Source organism: Rutilus rutilus (assembly GCF_951802725.1).
Source record: "Rutilus rutilus genome assembly, chromosome: 11".
NCBI lineage: Eukaryota > Metazoa > Chordata > Actinopteri > Cypriniformes > Leuciscidae > Rutilus > Rutilus rutilus.
Genome location: NC_140216.1, coordinates 14,897,019 through 14,919,529, shown reverse-complemented (window position 1 = coordinate 14,919,529; position 22,511 = coordinate 14,897,019). Strand labels below are relative to the sequence as shown.

The 22,511-nt window shown below is 38.4% G+C and overlaps 1 protein-coding gene across 2 annotated transcripts in view; it reads left to right on the top strand.

Moving 5' to 3' along the window:
- rnf19a (ring finger protein 19A, RBR E3 ubiquitin protein ligase) overlaps positions 1-22,053 on the top strand; it is a 31,834-nt gene extending 9,781 nt beyond the window's left edge. Inside the window, exons 2-11 of one of the 2 annotated variants that reach the window (XM_084423441.1) lie at positions 4,210-5,053; positions 10,567-10,775; positions 11,065-11,209; positions 11,379-11,541; positions 13,727-13,841; positions 15,948-16,109; positions 17,339-17,552; positions 18,116-18,259; positions 18,807-19,407; positions 21,018-22,053. In XM_084423441.1, coding sequence (XP_084279567.1) covers positions 4,210-5,053; positions 10,567-10,775; positions 11,065-11,209; positions 11,379-11,541; positions 13,727-13,841; positions 15,948-16,109; positions 17,339-17,552; positions 18,116-18,259; positions 18,807-19,407; positions 21,018-21,098 — 2,678 coding nt within the window. In that variant the 3' untranslated portion in view covers positions 21,099-22,053. Of the gene's footprint in view, positions 1-4,209; positions 5,054-10,566; positions 10,776-11,064; positions 11,210-11,378; positions 11,542-13,726; positions 13,842-15,947; positions 16,110-17,338; positions 17,553-18,115; positions 18,260-18,806; positions 20,135-21,017 lie in introns of those variants that run through there. The other variant, XM_084423440.1, reaches the window with a different exon arrangement.
- The last annotated feature ends 458 nt before the right edge of the window (positions 22,054-22,511 follow it).

Sequence of the window (22,511 nt, the reverse complement as noted above, 5' to 3'; positions counted from 1 at the left end):
GTTTTCTTCATAAAAGCACCGGTACTCAAATATTAAAAGCTAATGCTTTTGATGTCTTTAATTGTCATTTCATCCATAGACATACCAGTGCCTGGGGTTCTAATATGTGATTTAATATTTCATGATGTAGTTTAATTGTAAAAGGGTTTTTGAAAAGAACCAGATCTAAAAATTAGAAATGTATGTTTACAGTTGTTGCAGTCTTGGGGAAATTGTCCTTGATTGACTCGAAAAATTTGAGTAATGTTATTATGTGTCTAAACAGCATGCCATACTGGTTAGACAATGTAGGTGTGTTGTGGGAATGTGTTCAACGGCGTCAGCCGTTTTGCATTGCAGCTACCAAATCAGTTTTATTTCATTGTGTGCTCTTTATTTTTTAGCAGCTCAACCATCAAATGTTGAATAAAGGGAGCAAGATCTGTTTGCGCATACCAGTCACTGTTATCAGGACTAGACTAAACCCATTGAGCAGAACAGTGTAGATGTTATCTGTATGTTTTGTGTTGGGAATATGATGCACCGCAAATGAGTGTACTGTGCAAGACTGTGGCTGTTAATGGTATCTTATCTTTCTTGAATGTTATCAGCTTGCCATGGCATTTGTCTTAAGGGTTCATACGTGTCTTTACGTGTGTTTTGACAGGTTACCTGAGTGGTATTAAGTGTATTTTAGGCAAAAAAATAGGGAATCTAGACAAATTTAGACAAAGGGAATCAGCCTTGAATACATGTAAATATATATTTGGCCTAACATGTTTTTGCAAAAGTTTAATTTTAAGTTTTCTTTTTCAGTTGTTATTCAGGAACAATCTATCTCAGTTTCCTTGTATTACGTAAACACACACAGAGCTCTTGGCATCTGTTGTTAATGATGATCCCAAAAACTTGCTCTGGTCAACTAACTGAATGTTGAGACTCATCGGCTGCCTGGTTGTGAAATATAAGGTTTAAGCCACCAGATGTGTATTGCAGTAAAGACTCCCTAAAGCAGCCTTTCAACATGATGAAAGTCAACAATTTATTATTTAAAATAGTCACGAACAGTTCTTCGTCCAGTCCAATAAAGTAACTTTATAATTAAACTAATCACAGATGCGCATTTATCGGCTATTTGAAATCTCATTGGATGTGCCATTAACTTTCTGTTATGTAGTGGAATATTTTCAATATGCTGTGCACAGGCCCTTTGATAATAACCAAACAGTATTGGCCCTTTCCCAAATGGCTCACTTCATGTGCTCTGTGAAGTGTTTTTTTTTTTTTCTTCTTCTGTGATCAACCAACGAATGTATTAGACTAGAGATGCACCGATTACAATTTTCTGGGCCATTTCCGATTTTTCATTAAGTTTGACCTGCCGATAGGCCTACCGATTTTAGCCGATTCTGATTTTATTTTTTCTAACCACTTTACAGCACACACAAATATTTATTTTATATCTTTTCTGTAATAGAACATTTTACAATTTGCATAGTACATCTTTTTTTGAACAGATAAACACTATAAAATAGAACTATATAAATTACTCCAGGTGTGGGTAATTCACACACATCTGAAGTGCAGTGTTATGGAAGAACCATTTCCTTTTCACATTCAATATCCAATAATTTTTTTATATATATATATGTATTTAGCAAACTAAACATCTGTATCAAAACAGGGAATGGCAATAAAATAATATATCAATAAAAAATAAAATAAATATAGCCTTGCAGTATAAAGATATTTCTCAAAGCGCACACACACAGGCCTAGGCTATTGCAATCACTTGTACAAACTGAATAATAAAACAAGTTTAAATGGGTACATTTTCTATAAATATTAGTCTTCTTTTCTGACATCGCCTACTCCAGTTCTTGTTAAAACACGCAAATTCTGTGCATTTTGGGCACTTTTTTGTGAAACCCTATTTAGGCTATTTTGTCCATCAAAAGTGTGCTTTCCCTTTAATTGAGCGTGAGCAGTGCAGCAAATAGACTCGGCGCCGAAACATGCGCTTGTGCTCGCGAAACTGCTCGCGACGCTCCTGCTTGACGCTCACGCGCTGCTCCTGCTCCCGTTGTGAATGCACTCATTGATTAACATGCACGGCGAAAAAAAATACGCGCTTGCGGTCTGAACGGACGTAATTCACGAGGTTTCCTACATGTTTGTTCTGTGTGCACGTGTGATGCTGATGTTACGCGATGTTAATCATGCGGCGCCCGAGTGCATTTGACCGGCATAAAATCGGCATTTGTCAGACTGACCGGCCGGTCGCCAGTCACGGCCGATCACGTGAAAATCGGCCAATTCCGGTCACCAGCCGATCAATCGGTGCATCTCTATATTAGACCAAACCAAGTAACATTTAGTTGACTCCTATGGGGCAGCTCTAGTTTGTAGTACTTTTTGTTTGTTCAGAACGCTAAACTGAATCCTCCTCCAAAGCACAATAGGTTGTTGGCAATATTAGCCATTTGAGTGTGCATGGATCTGCACATATCCGGGTACCTTAGAGATGCTCATTTCAGCATATGATTTGGGGGAAACTAATTCTAATTTCAAACACATTTCACTGGATATTTTGGAATATTCTTAGAACAATTGTTGTGGGAATGTGTATCACAGTTTCTATCAAATTGTAAAGTGGGACTCATTTGGCTGACTATCTGCTTGCTGAGCAAACTGAGAAACTGAGCAAATACTCTAGTGTGTTTTGAATGGAGAGTGTGGAAAAAAAAAACAGCTGGAAAGTGTGTGTTTGTATTTGCTCAAGGAGGTTGAAGTATTTCTGGTATGGCTTAGAAGCAGCAGAGTCTTAGATTATAAGAGAGAGAAACAGATGGTGCACACTGCCAAAGAGAGTGTGTGGGAAAACGCCTTTTATTTTTGTGAGTCATTAAGTAAATTACCTTTTATTCCTATGACCTCTCAGCTCTCATGTGACAGACCGCAGCATTTTTGGGAAGCTCAGATGATTCATGTCAGTCGAGTGTCTCTTCCTCATTTGGTTTAAGAGTCTTTGTGCTAATCAATTGAGACTGATACTCTTCATCACTCACCTTGATTCATCATCACTACTGTTGAGGTCTGAAATGTGAGCTCTCAGAACTCTTGAGGCAGTGCAGATGTGTTGTATACCTACAACAGTGTGAAAGGCCTGCAGGCAGGGCGAGAAGAACTTCTCTGTGAATGACGAGAAGGATTCTCATTCTCTTCTCCGGTCACAATCTGTTCTGCTGGTCTGTCTCAGGTTCCTTAACATGGTTTATGTGGCTTTCACTGCCACGCAATAGTTTCTTCTATCCCGTACAGTATCAGTGATGTCACATCCTGTTCAAAAGTGGTTCTCCAGTCTTTTTGTAATGGTTTCATTACTGTGAACTTGCTGTTTTCAGCCTTTCATCAACTTTTCCACTGAGTCAGTTCTTCTCATCTTGGCAGTGTTTTAATGTGTTTTCAGACAGCAGGAATCAATTTCAACCTTTAAACTTGCTGTTCACATGAAATTTGTGAACCGAACTATTGCTATGCATAAGTATGTGTACTAGTGTTTCTATACCCAATTCTGTTTTGTAACACGATTTTATATTGTTTATGTGTGTAAATATATTACCGTCAGTTGGTGAGTAACCACACCCTCATCATTATCAGGGCTGCTGTATCAAATCAATTTAATTTCTAGTAGATTTAAAGCTGGAATTACATTATCTATTATGCATACCTTTTCATTTCTGGGTAAAGAACGTCACTCCAACTGCTCAGTGTACAGCAAATCATTTACTACAGTGACATTGTATAAAAATGGTTAAGCAGCATTAAAGGAACAGCTTACCAAAAACGAAAACTGTCATTTGTTCACGTGCGTGTCGTTTCAAACTTGTGACTTTATTTCTTCTGTGCAACATAAAACGATATTTTGAAGAATGTTGGTTACTAAACAGATTTGGTGCACATTGACTTTCTCAAAACATCTTTTGTTTCACTGAAGAAAGTCTTATAGTTGAAATGATATGAGTAAATGTCAACAATTTATTTAATTTTCAAATGATTGCTTTCACGCCACTTCCTTTTTCCCACTCCCACATAAACTTTCCCCAAAAATTGTAGTCATAAATGCTTTGACATCTGAAAATGATGTAGAATCGAATGAGGTCTTCTGTCTTCCACCGTGTAAGATGTGCAGTCTGTCTCACTCAGTTTCTGTCTCTGTTTCTCTCACAGATCAGGTCGAGATCCAGCCTGGTGACTCCAAACTGACACGTGTGTCTCAACTTCAGCTGCCTGGCTCAAGGGAGCAGCTTGCAGAGAGTTCACCACCATGTCTTAACACTCCGCGCTCCCCTCTGAAAACCCTGTCCCCCTTTCCCTCTCTCTCCCCTCCCTCCCCCTCCTCCTCTTCCTTCCCTGCCCTCCCTGTAGAAGCTTCCCAGTCCTTTGGAAACCACAGTGCCTCCTCTGGAGAAATGAGCCTGCATCAGCAGCAGCAAGGGTCCGAGAGGGACCTTCCCTCTGCCGCCTCATCTGTCAGTTTGCCCTCTGTACGTAAGACGCCTAAAAAACGCCGCATCTCGCTGCGCTCACTGTTCCGTCGTCGCTGTGGGGAGCCCAAATCTCGTAAATCACGGGCACTAGCCGCTGGAGTGGATGGCATCGCTAGTGTGGAGAGCGTGCACTCAGAAATGTGCCAGCAGCAGGACCACGCCTCTGCACTTTCTGCACCCGGTGTGGCCTCCACCTCATCTTCATCTTCCTCATCCTCAGCCTCCACCTCTGAGCAGCTGGAGTGCCCGTTGTGCCTGCTGCGTCACACCAGAGACCGTTTCCCTGACATCATGACATGCCACCACCGCTCATGTGCCGACTGCCTTCGACAGTATCTACGCATCGAGATATCTGAGAGCAGGGTCAACATCAGCTGCCCAGAGTGCTCAGAGCGCTTCAACCCCCACGACATCCGCATGATACTCAATGACCGTGTGCTCATGGAGAAGTACGAGGAGTTCATGCTGCGCCGCTGGCTGGTGGCAGACCCTGACTGCCGCTGGTGCCCTGCTCCGGACTGCGGGTAAGTGCACATTTAGACGACAAATGCAAAGAACAAAGTTTATTTGAAATGGAAATCTTTTTGAACATTATAAATGTCTGACACTTTTAATCCAGTGTGACCTTGTTTTTAATAAAAGTATTAATTTCTTTCAAAAAATATCTTACTGACCAAAAACTTTTGAATGGTAGTATATATGCAGACTTTCTGCAAACAAAAATGTGTAGCATGGACCTATGACAGATCATTACTGTCCAAGCTCAGACATGCATGAAATCAGTGCCAGGTCAAAAAACAAATATAGGTCAACAGCAGTGCTCTTTTAGATACTATTATAGTTTTTATTAAAACTTTGCATTTTTGCTTTTAAATTTTCTATTTCATTTTTTTATTTATTTTTTTTATCTTGGCTGGATTCTTTCACTGTCTGTGTTTTGATTCCGGCTAACGTTAATCAGTTTGGGCGACTGCACATAATCTACCTGAGGGAAGACGTGATTAAAAAGGGAAGTCGTCTTTTACTAGGCTAGGTTACTGTAAGTTAATGTTAAATAGAGAGAAACATTTTCATTAAAGTAACTTGTAGCGTATTCTTGGCCGCGTTATTGAAACACAAAATAACCAATAAAGTCTCAAGCATTAAAAAGCAGCCCATACTAATCATCTAAGTTCTCTTTATCTGGAAAGTATGCACTTTTCATTTATTCATACATGGTTGCAACAACATATAGGCCTAGTTCAAAAAAGTGCCATTGTCTAAATGCATCCAGTTTATTGTGCTTTTAAATAATATGCCATGTCATCTCTGTATCTTCCTGACAGACAGACCAAAAAAAATTTACTTTTAAGCTTATCGTTTTGAATAGAGGTTGATGATATTTACAATAATATCCGTTGGTGTAGCTATAGCCTATGTTGAAAATGGGTAAAATTCAATAATTTTAGACATAATTCAATAATTTAACCATATAGGGCCTTAAAAAGTTTACTTAGTATATAGAAGGATATTGAGATACTTTTACAGTTACAGGGACAAACTTTGGAAAAATAGCCTATAGGCTACTATTTGTGGCACTCAGGAATGTTTAATTGTTTATAGAAAAAAAAGAGATACATTTCTAGTTTCAACATTATTTGTTTTTCAGAAAATGTGCAACCATTGAAAATGTGTACCGATGTGTTACTCATGGGCCTTAGAAATTAAGAAACCAAAAGAAAAGTTTAAGAATTAGAATCTAAAAGGATATTAAGATTTCTTTAATTTGAGGTACAGGCTGCAGGCATAGCCTACAAACTTTGGTCAAAAAACAAAAGTAGACTAGTGCTTTTGCCCATTTTCCCCCTGCAATCTGACTCCAAATCTCAGGTGTACCCTTTATACATATTTTATACACATACTTAACTGCAGACACTGCAGTGACATGTACTATGTACAGAACAAATATTTTGAGTGTTCCTTATTCGGTCCCTTATTTTCCTATAAAGAACCACGATTGTCCCTTATTTTCCTTTCCAGAAGTTGGCAACCCTATTCTTGCTCGAATAATATGATCAACATTAAAAACACTGCTGGATATCAGCCTGCATTTTGATCGCAGATTTAGTCGCACAAACAGCGCAAGCGGCTTGTGATCGAACACAGACCGACTGAATGACACTTCTCAGATGAATGAAAATCTCAAATGAAGATCGCTGATCTCCAGCTTACTTGTCTGTGTTTTCAGATCATCAGCGCTTCAGCAGCATAGAGAGAGCGCGTGCGCAAGCGCATGGTTGCCAGATACTATTGAAAAGACCGGGTAGAAAACGTGTTCTATTAACAGAAAAGCTCGATATTCAACGATATTGCGTGTGTTGATATAGTCAGTTATCGTTTAATGACGTGGGTGTCTCATCTTGTCTTAGTCAGGGAAAAAAGGTCGTCAACGAACATTTTTCGTCATAGTTTTCGTTAACAATATTAACACTGTTTTGGCTTTAAATATTGCGATAAGTATTAGGACTGCACATGTGCATTGGCTGCTCTAGACTGAAAAATAAGCTTTTTTTATGCTTTTTGAACATATTAAACTACATTTATAATACAGTTTTAATTTCATCAATTTCATTGGTGATTTCAAATATGAAATTGAATTGTAAGCTTGGTGAATAGCTTTGGAGAATTTGATACTCCCCATTCAAAGATGGGAGCTGCACTTGCATGACTGAAATAGCTGCCTGAGAGGCGTTTCAAAGATGGCTGCCGAGTGAAATGACTTGCCTGAAAAGGGACTTTGACAATGCTGCTAACATCCTGTTGCTATAGCAGCATGATGGGAGTTGGGGGTTTCATGACGACGACTTCTTTTTTTTTCTTTTTTTTTGTGGTTAGGTCTAAATCGCTGCTTTGGTTTTTAACTGCATGGCTGTGATGTTGCCACAGCTGCCTTTGTGTTGCCTCAGCTGCCATGTCTGCATGTTGTGTGTATTTGCCTATTTGTGGTCTGTTTGTTTTGATGTGCGAGTGTAGAGGTCATTTTGTGTGTGTGTGTGTAAGCATTTATAAACAGCCTCTTACCTAAATTGACTTTAGAAGTGTCAATATGTATGTTTACATGCACAGTTATAATTAAGCTAAGCTACACCAGGTTTCACATAGTTAAGCTACATTCTTAATGTTTCTGTCAAAGTATACATGAATGTAAACTACCATTCAAATGTTTGGGCTCAGTAAGAATTTAAAATGTTTTTGAAAAGTCTTATGCTCATCAAGACTTGCAAGTATTTGATCAAAAATACATAATCAGTAATATTGGTTATTATTATTATTATTATTATTATTAATTACAATTTAAAATAGTGTTTTTTTTTTTTTATTTGAATATATTTTAAAATGTAATTTATCCTTATGACAGTTTGAATTTTCAAGCAGCCATTACTCCAGTCTTCAGTGTCACATGATCCTTCATAAATGTGCTGATTTGCTGCTCAAAAAAACATTTCTTATCAATGCTGTTGTGCTGCTTAATATTTTTGTAGAAACCGTGATAATTTAGGATTCTTTGAATAGAAAGTTCAAAATAAGTGTTAACCCCAACGGTTTTAACATTAGTGTAAATGTTCTTATTAAAAAGGCCCCAGAGACTTTTACAATGAGCACTGTGAAATTGGGCAGGGATTCAGCTTTTCTCTTTTTTTGATCAGCTTGCACTCTGAGCCAGATCTGTCTGGGACGTCATCTTGAAGTTAACACAAGCCAAAGGCACAGTATTGTATTGTGATCAGCGCTTTTGAAGGCCTGACACTGGTGACACTGTCACTTTGAATGGAGTCTTTATCAGGCCAGTGGAGAGCCTGGCAGCATTTCTTGTCATGCTAAGCACTCAGATCTGCATCCAGCTGTGCCCTGTGTTTGAATAACACAACATTTTGAGCTGCCTTTTTCTCTTGTCCTTTTTGATAATCGTTTACACTTGTTTATTTTCTCAGCAGGTATTATTAACCTGTCATTTTAGAGCAGAGGTCTTCAACCCTGCTCCTGGCTACCCACTGTCCTGCAACGTTTATTTCCAGCCCTAATTAAACACACCTGAAGCTGCTAATCAAGCTCTTCAGGATCACTTGAAAATTCAGAGGCAGGTGTGCTGAAGCAGGTTGGATAAACTTTGCAGGACAGTGGGTCCCCAGGAGCAGGGTTGAAGACCTCTGCTTTAGAGGATGTCTGTTGTGTCTGGCAAAGAGCTCTTCCAGTTAGATAAATTAGGTACTTTTTCTAGGTATTTTTTTAAACGTGCCAAAGCACCATCAAGAATGGAGGAAACAAGAACTAGTCAATGTGTCATGGCAGGTTGCAGTTATATATTGTGGTATGCTTTGAGGGGTGATCAGAGAGAGATTTTCCAACGATACGGTTCCGGTTCCTGGACTTTGTGCGTGCGTTATTGATCTGTTCTGCGTATCTCTGCTGAAGAAAAGGGGATTCCTGGCCAGAACATTGCTCTTTATATCTAAATATATAAAACTGTGCGTGCAAGAGAGGTAAGCTGCCGATAAGCTAGAATCACTCTCGCTACTGTGAACAGCCACACTGCCTGCACAAACACCGGGATGCACACTGTTTGATTTTAGATTCCTTATAGCCATGTAAACAACACATAGCAGCATTACATCACTGTTTGTTCCTCAAGTCTGTGGAAATATGCGGCTCAACAGGCTCCATTTTGCCTGGCCGAGAACCGGCTCTGGCTCAAGAACGCAAACTATTCTGGTGGAAAAGAGCTACAAGAGAACTCGGGTGACCCCCAGGTTATAAAACCCTGCTTTAGATAACAGTATTAAAGCAAGCGACCTTTATATTTAATTAAAGGAATGTTGAATGCTTTAAGCAAAAAGTATTTGAGGTTTTAAAAAATAAAACTATGTAGCCATACTTTTCAGACACTTTCTGGTTGTCAGACATTTAGTAGAGCATGTTCATAGTTAATGTGAATAGCAGACGGATTGAGTTGCATTGATTCTGCATTGTTGCACTACAGGGCTGGCTAAGGTTGGGTAAGGTTAAAGTCTTGGAAGACATGTTTAAAAATTTGCACATATTTTCTGTTTAGTGGAAAGGCTTTGTGCCATGTTTCATACTGTGACATTTGTTCTTGTGCTGTCACTATCCTTATTTTGACATTGCTATTTTTTTTGTTAGGGTTGACTGTAGATCAGGCAGGGGTGTCTTATGTCTCCAGCATTGTGTTTACTCTTACACTCTCAGACTCCTCTAGAAAAATGGCAAACTCTAATGACAAAGGCCACATTGTTTGTGGAAACAGATGTCATGGTGTTTCTCAGGCTGAAAACCGACCAGTTCACCAAATGGCATCTGGTTTGCACCAAGGAGTTGTAGCTTCTTTTGTATCAAATTAAATTGTGTAATTATGTCAGTCCACATGCAAACATAAGACTCTTTCATGAGGTTTTGAGATAATGTCGTATTTGTTGCTGGAATAACTGACTGATCCTGTTGCGCACATTCAAGCTTCTCAGCTTCTAGTCCTTTATCACATTACAAGGACTGTTGTAGGCTCTTATGCAACTTTTTCTGTCTAGCACACACATCAGTTAGCATAGGGATCCTGTCACTGTTTTCTGTCAGATCACTCCATCTGCCCCCTTGTGACTTTCCAACAACCATTATCCTTGCAGACAAGCACAGCTTCCAGCATCATTTAATAAGTTCTCATTAATAGAGATCGGGTCACAATGGCCATTGCCAGCGGTAATTGATGATGCCATCAGTTTGAATTAGCGGGGCTGTTAATCTAGATGGGTCAAAAAGACTCCATGCTGTTACCAGATAGCTGCAGTTATGTAACATGGCATATTTGTTTGGGATAATGAACAAACATGAATGATTAGTTTACTAATTATTAGTTTACTGTAATCGTACTAATGTTGATCTTGATTTTTCCTGCTAGATGGGTGCCCTCAGATATGTATGAGCTAATGCATCTTTTCTAGTATGTTCGTGTATAGCTGTGAAAGTATTTGTCTGTTTGATTTGACAGGTATGCAGTCATTGCCTTCGGTTGTGCCAGCTGTCCAAAGATCACGTGTGGTCGTGAGGGCTGCGGAACGGAGTTCTGTTACCACTGTAAACAGCTGTGGCACCCAAATCAGACCTGTGACGCCGCCCGACAGCAGAGAGCTCAGAGCCTCCGTCTGAGACCCTTCAGATCATCGTCACTCAGCTACAGCCAGGAGAGCGGCGCTGCTAGTAAGCCCACAAAACGCACACTAACACAGTGCAGACCCATGGCCACTTGACATCAAAGTTTGGTCTGTTTTATTGGTGCTATATCTTATGTCAGATGTGGGCCTCGCTGAAGTTTGATTCATGAAGTTGAGGAATCACTGCTCTAAAATCAATCAATCAGTTTAAACAAGTCAAATGCTGTCTAGAATGAAAATGGCATCTCTCCCTTATAAAATCACATACTGTGTTTTCAAATCTCATACATTTCAACGAGGAGTGGTTTTAACCGCTGTGTCTTGTGTCCCTAAAGCCGATGACATAAAGCCATGTCCCCGCTGTGCGGCCTACATCATTAAGATGAACGATGGGAGCTGTAATCACATGACCTGCGCTGTGTGTGGCTGTGAGTTCTGCTGGCTGTGTATGAAGGAGATCTCTGACCTGCACTACTTAAGGTTAGTGTACTGAAGACCACTGCAACGTTCACAATATAAGGCCTAATGACATAAATCATGCATTATTGACACTGTGTGAGAACAGATGAAGGCCAAAGGGTGGTAGAATTATTTTTTTGTGTGTGGTAAGGTTACATTTCAAGGTTTAATTTCTCTGTTTCTTTCACAGTCCTTCAGGATGCACGTTCTGGGGTAAGAAGCCCTGGAGCAGGAAGAAGAAAATCCTGTGGCAGTTGGGGACACTTGTCGGCGCTCCGGTTGGCATTGCACTTATTGCTGGCATTGCTATACCTGCAATGATCATTGGGATTCCTGTGTATGTGGGTAGAAAGGTGGGTGACTACTCCAAATAATCTCTGAATGTTGAGAACGAAAAGTAAGGTTTAATTCTGCTGTACCCAATTGTTGTTTTTTTCCAAACCTAATCTTTTGGATCAATTGTCTACACATTTTTGCAAGTTATGAAATCAGATCCCTTTTTTATTTATTTTTACATATTTTCTAAATCTACATTGGTTGCCAAAGTAATAAGAGGCTTTCGCACCAGGTTGTTCTAGGAACTTATTTATAGGAACTAGCCACTAGGATAGTTCCCCGAGAACTTTTTTTAAATGCTGGGTGCCGGTGTTTGACATGCGTTCAGCCAATCAGCGTACACTTACGTCACTGGTAGTTCCTATTGTGCTGGTTTAGACCCTACTTTGAAGTAGGAGCTAATTTAGTTCCCCCAAAAGTAGTTCCTAAAAATTAAAATCGTTCCTATTCCAGTTCCTGCGGTGCGAATAAGCCAAAAAGTGTTACTTCTGCCAATAGTTCTAGGAACTATGAAAAGTTTCCTCTGGTGCGAAAGTCCTTTTATATGAGTGTCAGCATGGTGCCAAAAGTCTTTCTTCTACAACAACTGAGAGTATCTGTCATTGTGGAATAAGAGGACTGAGAACTGAACGTTCTATCTCTGTTTACTCTATCATGATAATCCTGCAGGATGCTGAACTCGTAACGATAGCACAACTATTAGAGGATTACTGAATTTTATACATTCAAGCCGAAACTTTGGCTTTTCATTTAGTGTTTGAAATACAAACGTAAGTGCAGTATGTGTGGCATTACATACTTGTAGCTTGGATTACAAAACAATTAGGAATGCTTGATATTGAAAACTGACATTGCAATATTAAATTTTTATGCAATGTATATTGGGATGTCAAAAGATACATGAATTGAATAGTTCTATTTGGAAAGAATGAATGATTCTAGAAAACATTTGGGATAATTTGTAGGGAAGTGCTTTTGCATAATAAATAAATGATAATAAAAAAAGAATCTTATAAATCTTATAAAAAATCTTATTCTGAAGACTTGTTTTTGAGTGTAGTCCATCCTGTTAATGCTTTCAGTAACCATAAAGTCAAGTGTGTATGTATATCTTTCCACATGATATTTTTCATAGACCACAATCCTACTGTTTCTGACCAATTCAATTCAAATATTTTTTAATGATTAATAATTTGTTTAAATAATAATAATTAATAAAGCTATTATATTGTAAAATAAAAAGGTTCAATAAAAATTATAGAATAACTGTAAAAATAGTCATTGAAATTTCTTTCAATGTTAAACCATACGCTTTTATTTTTAAGAGTTTAAAAATCATTGTATGTTGTAATTTATTTTGCCTGTGTGTACAAAGCCTGCATATATTTTCAACAAACCTTTCATGAATGCTAAGCTTTGCTGATAATCATGGACAATCTTTTTCTCATTCTATCTAATCTAATTTATCATTAGAAAACCATTACAATTATCAACCTTAACTTGTAATGTTAAGGCTTGTAATGTAATTGGCACATAGCATGGGTTAAATTAAGGAAAAATATACGTCAGATGATTTCTTTTAAATTTGGTTCACAAAATGAGCTGTCATAGAAAATGCAGTCAGTTTCTCCAAATTCCTTTGTCATGATGACAAGATAATAAAGGGCCTTCATTTGATCTGACTAGAAAAACACTGTTGCTTATTATAAACCCTATTAGAATGGTGCCAGCATGTAGAAATCAGTTTGGCAATTGCTATTCTTACATCTGTATTAATAGATTTGAGATTGATGTCCAGCAAATAAGTATAATTTGTGTCCTACATTTAGGATTTGGTTTCGTGTTCGAGTTAATATGCAGCTCGTCTCTGAACCAGATGAACTCACTGCAAACTGGGTTACTTTTTACAATGATTAATAGCACTTCAGATATGTGCTGTTCAGTCTGAATTTCATTATGAAGGGATTTCCACAACGGTCTGTTTATCTGACCTCAATTCTAACTGAGCTGTGCATTGTGAAATATGACGACCTACATGTCTTATCACACACTTATCCACCTTGTTTGATCTTCAAGAGACTCTTGTTAGATCATCAAGTTGGAAATTACACTTTGCTTACTCATAACGCTAGCATAATTTAATCGAGAATAATGAATGTGCATGAGCAGTGTTCACTCACTCTTTGAATCCATCTACTTCAGATTCATAATCGTTATGAGGGAAAGGACATCTCTAAGCACAAGAGGAACCTTGTCATCGCCGGCGGGGTGACATTGTCAGTGATTGTGTCTCCAGTGGTTGCTGCTGTCACTGTTGGTAAGCAGACTCAATTTCTTTTCTTTTTTTCTCCCTAATGAGTCACTTTGATTTGAATTACAGCAGTTTGATTTGTATTATTATTAAAGAACTTTAATTTGTTTGTTCTGATCTAGGACTGGGCGAAAAAACAATAATTATCGCAATATAATTTCTAAATAAAGCGATTACTAGAGTTCGATATAAAGCGGAATCAAACGGCGCTACTCATTTGAACTGCGTCACACGGACAATTTATCCGCTCGACTTACTAGAGCAGATGCGTTTACTCGCTGATCGGTCTCAACGCTGAGCAATACTGTGTGCAACGATACTGTCAGAAGGCTTTTCGATCTACAAATCGCCATCATTTAACATGGATTTACTGTACTAGTAGCTAGTAGTTACTAGTAGCACTAACTGCACCATGGTATTTTGGCAAATGTGGGATATTGATATCAAATTTTATTAATGAAGACATGTATTAAAGGAGTAATGGAATATAATTACAGTATTTCTGATTAAGCTATAGCATTTTTGCATTTATACTAAATATATTTAGGCTATTATTTTTCATACGAACATTTTACCATGTTATTGAGGTGCTATATGCATGGTTTTAACTGGTTATCATGATCTAAATGTATGCTACTATGGAAGACCAATGGTTAATTTCTCAAACAGTCAGAATATTTTAATCTTACCATATCAAAATTAAGTAAATTTTTACAATGTTACTGTTTTTATTAATGAACATAAATTTACATCTGCATTCTAATTCAAGCTGCTACTATTGTCAACTCAAGCTACTGTCAAAAGCTGTGCTGAAGATACGCGTCATCAGGCAACACATACCTTTTTTATGATTTGAAACAATATCACCCGTTAGAACATGCAAATGCGACTGAAATGGTCGCACTGTAGAGCCCTCATTTGACATTTATCGTGCTAATTATCGATATTGACTGATAGTTATAGTTTTTTTTTTGGCCATATCGCCCACCCCCATTCTGAACCCATAACCCTAAGTATTAAATGGTTACAATTAATTCAGCCCTACCTTCTTAACATAGAGACTTAAATAGAACGTTTAATTTGTTTTATAGATAACACGCTGAAGACTTTTTTTAGGCTAAATTAAAGATTAATAAATGTAAAATATCCCATTGACTTTTTTATTTAATATGTAACCGACAGTGATGTCATTGTAATATTTGCATGCTGAATTATTGATCATCCTTGGCTATATTATAGCTGCCTTTACACCGCACAGCCAAAGCCTAAAATTAAGCTTGACTACAAATTAGGGCTGTTAAATGATTAATCGCGATTAATCACATCCAAAATAAAAGTTTGTGTTTACATAATATATGTCTGTGTACGGTGTATAATTATTTTCTATATATAAATGCACACACATGCATGTATATAGTTAAGAAATATTTGCATGTATACTGTGTATATATATTTATATTATTTATAATTTATATTATATATAAATTTTATATATAAATAACACATTTTTCTTAAATATATATGCATGTGTGTGTATTTACATACAGAAAATAATTATACACCGTACACAGACATATATTATGTAAACACAAACTTTTATTTTGGATGTGATTAATCACGATTAATCATTTGACAGCCCTACTACAAATGTAATACTAAAGGCCTGTATAACCAAGAACAATGACTATAACTAGATGAGTTTGTGAACAAACTTAGATGCTGGCTTGAGAAAGCCTGAATAGAAAGTAGTAGTTTTAAAAGCTTGGCGTTTTAAGGTCATAGAATCTACTAAAAAAAAAAACAGACACAGATGTTTGCAATGCTCACTTTTTACAGCCAGGGGGATTCTGATTTGCTGTTGGCTGATTCAATGTTTTTATTGCTGATCAGCTGGGGAAAAATGCAGAAAGTGATTGCAACGACATTGTTCCTCCGTTTTGACTGACTTTATAGTTATTCTCTTTGGAGTGAATGGCCCTTAACACTTTTCTTTTTTTCTGCCTTGTAAGTCCTGTTAGTTTTTTAGTTAATTAGTTTAATTGCTAATCTATCTGGTTTAAAGGTGGCTGTACTACTAGTATTGAGTAACCATTATATTTTGTGTCTGCATAGGGATAGGAGTGCCCATCATGTTGGCATACGTCTATGGTGTGGTGCCCATCTCTCTGTGCCGCAGCGGTGGTTGCGGCGTGTCTGCGGGGAATGGAAAAGGTGTACGCATCGAGTTTGATGATGAGAACGACATGAACGTGGGCACTGGAGCTGCTGTGACTGGTGAGTGAAACTCACTGAAGGCAAACACACTGCTGTTCACAACAGCTTTGTAATGGAGTGCACACTGTCGAAAAGCTTTCAGAATCTGGCATTCTCTCTGTTATTCTCTCATTCACAGTGTCTGTCTTGGTTGTCTCTCCCCCAGGATTTGTCTATCCCATTTCACACTTTCTCTACTTCTTGCTCAGGCTTAATGCAAATGTGTGAAATGTGTTCTAGTTTAAAGTGCTTCTCCTGGAGTTTGCTAAAATGTGTACGATTTGCAGGGTAAAGTAAATTCCACTAGACTTGAAGGTGAGCCATATCTAGAGACCTTGAGTTTTATCCTTTTCCAGACACAACTACTGATACTCAAGGATCAAGTTGTTGTTTTTCCGTCAAACGCCAATTAATTCCCATGAAGCTCAAATAACGCTGGGAACAAATAGCTTTTGTCTTGATGTGCAGTGTAAGCTAGGTTTCTCAAATTTTCATTTACATTTTTTCTGCATTCCGTTTTTGTTTTTTTATAATGTAATTTATAATGTATAGTGCAATTTTAATAATCAAAAGGATGTCTAATTAATCTAATTTATGAACTATATAATTAATATTTGGCAAACAAAGTGATTGGTTTATAGTTTAAATTAAAACTGATATTCCATAAACAAAAATCATGTGTTAATAAACTGTATTATTACTTTGAGAAGTACATTCTACTGGATAATAGTAATATATTTCTGTCATAGTTTTAAATTAAACCAGCTGGGTTGTAATGAAGACCTTAGTTTAATCACAGAGACCATAGTTTTATCACATTAAATGGTGAAATGCTGGTGAAGTGACTTTCAGAGCAGCTCTGAAAATGAAGCTTGTGTCCTCACTCATATATTGAGACTGCAGACGCTGACAAAACATGAGCGTTACGTGTGCTTGAGTTTGTATGTAGTAGACCCACATTCAAAGAGACATGCAGAACAGTCTTTTTGTGCTTCAATATTCACAGACACGTCCATTTCATGATTTGAAGTATACAGCCCAGCATTTATTCATCCAAAATTGGCTAAATTCCATTTTATGGCTAGGTCCTACGATTATGTCTGCATTTTCCACATCACTGAAATCATAGGGGCCTAATCAGTTTTGAAGGTGCAAATAAAAGTTTGAAGCATTATGGGAAAAAATACAATCAACAGTACAGCTCCAGAGTTTTTATTAACTGCTGTAATGTCCCCCTTCTACCTCAACAGACACCACTTCAGTAGCAGAGACCAGGCATAACCCCAGCATCGGTGAGGGCAGTGTAGGGGGTCTGACGGGCAGCCTGAGTGCCAGCGGGAGCCACATGGAGCGTATTGGAGCAATGAGAGACAACCTGAGTGAGAACGCCAGCACAATGGCACTTGCTGGTGCCAGCATCACTGGCAGCTTGTCAGGAAGTGCCATGGTCAACTGCTTTAACAGGTCAGTGACACCTTGTTTACATGTCAAGTCATGTGCTCAATTATTGGCCAAAAACAATACCTTAAAGGGCCATGTCTCTCGAAGTCAGTGCAAAATGAACTAAAATTCAAAAGACCCAGTCCAAAAAGACCTTTTTATACTTACTCTCTGCAAGAATGCGAGTACATTTTGATGTTTTAACTTTAATTGGCTAAATGGGAATACAGATGTTCTCTGGGACATTAAACATCTTCACGCAAAACACTTTTTCTCATCTACTCCCTAGTCTGCTTTCACAGCCTCATTGTGTTTTCGTGCTCTTCCAAACAAATTTTTTTTTTTTTATAAAGACGGAAGCTCGGTGATTGCCGCATGTGTAGTTCAATTATAGCCTACGTTTAGCTGTTCACTACTGCTGATTGTATTTAGGCTTCAAAATTCATAGTTGTGAAGATTATCATGATGAACAAAACTGCTAAGAATCATACATTTTAGCTGTTGACAGAGCCTATTATCGGCAATAATCCAAAAGCCAAACATTAAGGTTGGTGTGAAAAAGCCTTTCATTTGTTTGTTTGTCTCAGGTTGGAGGTTCAAGCTGATGTTCAAAAGGAGCGTTGCAGTCTGAGTGGGGAGTCTGGTACCGTCAGTCTGGGGACAATCAGTGACAACGCTAGTACCAAAGCAATGGCTGGATCCATTCTCAATGCCTACTTGCCTCTGGACAGGTCTGTATTTATGTAACTGAAAGAATTTAAATGCAAAGTTCTGTAATGAAACTCTAGATGGTGCAGGCTAATAGATTCTTAACTCAAACACTTGCAATTATATATTTCTACAGCTGATTAGTTCCTGCTGTATCAGTAGCTTGTGAGCTGGCATGCTCAACCTTCAAATTATTGGTTAGCGTTTGCCTTAGCAGTGCAGCGTGCTTTCAGAAACCCTCCACCTGTATAGATCTGCTATGGGTAATTCATGTATGCTATATTGTACAGCAGAAGCATGTCTTACTTGCTCACTGCAGCGTGCCTGTATGTATTGGCAGTAACAAGTCCCGTACTTGCTCTGTAGCAGATCTATTCCGCCAAGACCAAATATATATTAACATTGTCATATCCATTACCATGCCACACACTGTGAGAGTTGTCATGACAGAATTGTAGTTTACAAGCACTTTGAGACTTCTCAACAAATCTGTTTGAATAATAATGATGTAACATAAGGGCCTGTAGGAAGTTGGGCTGTAATTAATAGTTTTCTGTTGTTGTGGAGCAGAGATGGGAACAGTATGGAGGTGCAGGTGGATGTGGAATCTAAACGGGGGAAGCTCAGGCACCACAGCGGCAGCAGCAGTATGGACGATGGCAGCAGTGGAGGGCACGGGGCCAGCGTTTGCCCCTCTGGTTGTCCGCACGAGGGCAAGTGCGTGTCTTCTCGCTGGGCCAAGGAGCCATCCTCCACCTCGTCCTCTTCCTCCGGGAAGAAGAGTAAAGGAAAGCTGCGCAAAAAGAGCGGTGGCACCAAGATCAACGAGACGCGCGAAGACATGGATGCCCAGCTGCTAGAGCGCCGCAGCACCAATTCCAGCGAGTTGGACTCGCCCTCCCTGAGCGGCAGCCTGCCGTCTGTGGCCGACTCGCACTCCAGCCACTTCTCCGAGTTCAGCTGCTCCGACCTGGATGCCTGCAGACCCTCTTGCTACGAGTCTCACATCCGACATCCCAACACAGGCGGAACGGTCAGCCCTCTTCCTGAGGTCGAGAACGACCGGCTGGAAAACTGCCCCGCCTCTGGGACCCTCCCACAAGCTGCGGTAGCCCCTCTTACCCCTGACGGGGCAGCAGAACGTCCACTGTGCTATATTGCAGAGGAGAATGTGAGTTTAATCTGTGCGGCTGACGCGGGCCAAAGCTCGCCTAAAGAACACAATAACAACCTTCCTCAGCCAGCTAGTCCTGTGCGCAATGCCTGCATTCAAACAGAGATATAACCAGACGGGTTGAGTTAACCTAAATGCTTTCACAGCTAACCTCAACATCCACTTTATTACCAAGGATTGCACACTGAATTCAAGATTTAAATGCTTGTATGGGTTTCGTGGAGGTTTAACGTCCCGGTTGGTTGATAATTCGAATGTTGGAGATGGAAGGCCACTATTTACACTAGTCAAGGGCAGGATTTGCCTCGAATTTTAAGTAAGCTGACCGTGACCAAAGGTTACCGTTTGATTGACAGGTTGTGTCTGTGCATACAGTTAGACTAAAGCTCAGATAAGATTCAGAAGGTCAACGGATGAATGTAGGGCAGTTGATTACTGATGATAATGATGATGATGATGTAGCTGTCAATCACACATGCCTCTATTTCAGTGTTCAGGGTCGCTGCGATGAATCACCTCCCCAGTGAGGAACGAGTACATGTGCATGGATAAATCTTACAAAATGGGTCCTGCTCATTATTCATCCCAAAATTAAAAGAATCAAAATGGGGGAAAAAATCATTCCTTTCATACATGAATGAAGCCTCTGTTTAGGACAAGTTATTAAGTATTATGACAATTTTTGTTTGTATTATGACAATTTCATGGTACTTAAAAGCGTAGTCCATCTAAAAATGAAAATTGTCGTCATTTACTCACCCAAACCTGCATGATTTTTTTTTTTTTTTTTTTTTACTGCAGAACGCGAAAGATATTTTGAAGAATGTTGGTAACCAAAAAGTTTTGGTTCCCATTGACTTATAATTGAAGTTGGTTCCTAACCTTCTGTAAAATATCTTCTTTTGTATTCCACTGAAGAAAGTCGTACAGCAACTTGAGTGCTAGTAAATTATGGCAATTTTTTTTTTTTTTTGGTGGACTGTTCCTTTAAGTACTAATTGTACTACTTCCTCTTGAAATTTAGCTTTTTTTTTTATTACTATAATACAGTATTTTTCTGTATTACTGTAAAACAATTATTTAAATCTGCATAAAGGCAGTACAATAAATACTACCGTGATTTAAATAAATAATAAAAAAATTTGCATTACAGTAATAAGAATGGGATTTTATTTTTCATTATGGTCATGAGAATTAGAAGGGGAAATACATTTAATTTTCATGATTTAAAAAAAAAAATCTTATTATTTTCAAATTGGCTTCATTTTCTTTAAATATAATTTCTTGCTCTGTGATTTTGGGATGAAATATGACCATGACTTGTTCTTGACAGATTCCATGTGATTGACCCCTCGTACGCACCTTCACCACACATATACACTCATATATTCTCAGTTACCCAGCATATAGCTTTAGTTGAAGGAATCTACATCTATTCAAAGGCACCAAGGAAGTCAGGGGGGAATCTGATGCTCTTTTTGAGATATTCATACAAGATGAGCCCATAAGGGACCAGGCAATAGTAGATTTCCCTTTTCACAGCAATGATTCTTGTACATGATTGTGTTTTTAATTTTCTTGGGATTCTTTTCATTTTTCTCATCTAGTGTCACTGCTCATTTTCCATTTTTGGGAAAAGATGTTCAAGCCCTGTGCAGGGTGCTGCTTCTGAGTTGAAAAGCCAGTGAGAAGCTGAATGAAGCTGTGTCGCGCCCCCTGCTGGTAGGATGGGGACCCTTGACCAAACCCATTTATGAGGAGAAGCAAGTCTGGCATGTTTAAAAAAAAAAAAAATTGTTCTTACAAAGCCAAGTCCACTAATAATTCTCAATAGAACAACTGTTATGGATGCAAAGGGTTTGTATTTATGATTCAGAAGATTTTGCATCCTGTTTAAAAAAAGTCAAACTACTTGCATTGTAAAGGCTATGATGGTAATCACATTTAGGTCTTCAACCAGTTAAGTGGTTTTTTTTCTTTCTTTTTTTTTTTTGTATCTGTATTGACTCATGGTGCCTTTTGGATCATCGAAGAACTATGTTTGTTCCTCCGGTTTGTGTCTTATGAAATCAGATGTATTGGATGAGGCTGAATTGAATGTTAGCGAGGCGGCGTGGCATGGTTTCCTGTTAAACGGTCGGGGACTACACAACCGACCGCCTACCAAAGACAGCACTCAGGCTCACCGACGACGACTCGTCACCCCTGTGACCCCTGCACACTTCAACACTCACAGTTTACAGACGCCTCCTCGGACTCGAGGCTCTGACCCGTGTGTTTGCACTGTTCATCCTAGTTCTGTCCACGCGTGTACAGCCGTGCCGTGAGCGCACGGGTCTAGTTCAAGAGTTGATTTCTATTCGTCTTTCTCGCTGCCGTTCTGGTGCTGCTCCGTAAATCTTTCGGGACTGATCCAATGCCACAAGCTGCTTTGTTTTGTTTTTCCTTCTATTTCTTTAGTGGTTTATTTCTTTTTTTTTTTGTCTTTTTTTTTGAGCCTTCCTGCCCATATCTGTACGAATATTACTTCAGAGGCTAGGGCCGATTGATTTCTAACTTGTTCAGAACAGCTTGGTATTTGTATATTTGCTTTATAATATGCGTGTAAATGCATATATAAATGAAAATAAAAACATGAATCCAGATGTTTTCTCTTGAGTGTTTGTTCAACAACAACAAAAACTTAAATATTGAGGTGCATAATGTATTATATGGGGTGTAAAATATGATCATAATTTGAGTGAAAATTAAAAATTAAATCAATATTAATTAGGTTAATATAATCTGGGTTGAATTTTTGCTCTACAGACAGCAGCTCTCAAAGTGATTATTAACTAAACTTAACTTTTGTACACGTTTTGTGTACTTAGTTAATATCACAATATCACAAATTTGATTCATGACCTAAAAATAATTAATCTATATAGAAAGAATCTTAAATATGTATTTTTTTTTAATTTTATTAATAAAATCCTACAATCCATCTATTTAATAGAAAAACAATACCAGATTGTCCAGAATCTAAGATTAATAAAAGTAGATTATTTTGTGATGGCTATTGCAACTGTTATATAAAACCTTAATATAATGTTGTGACACTG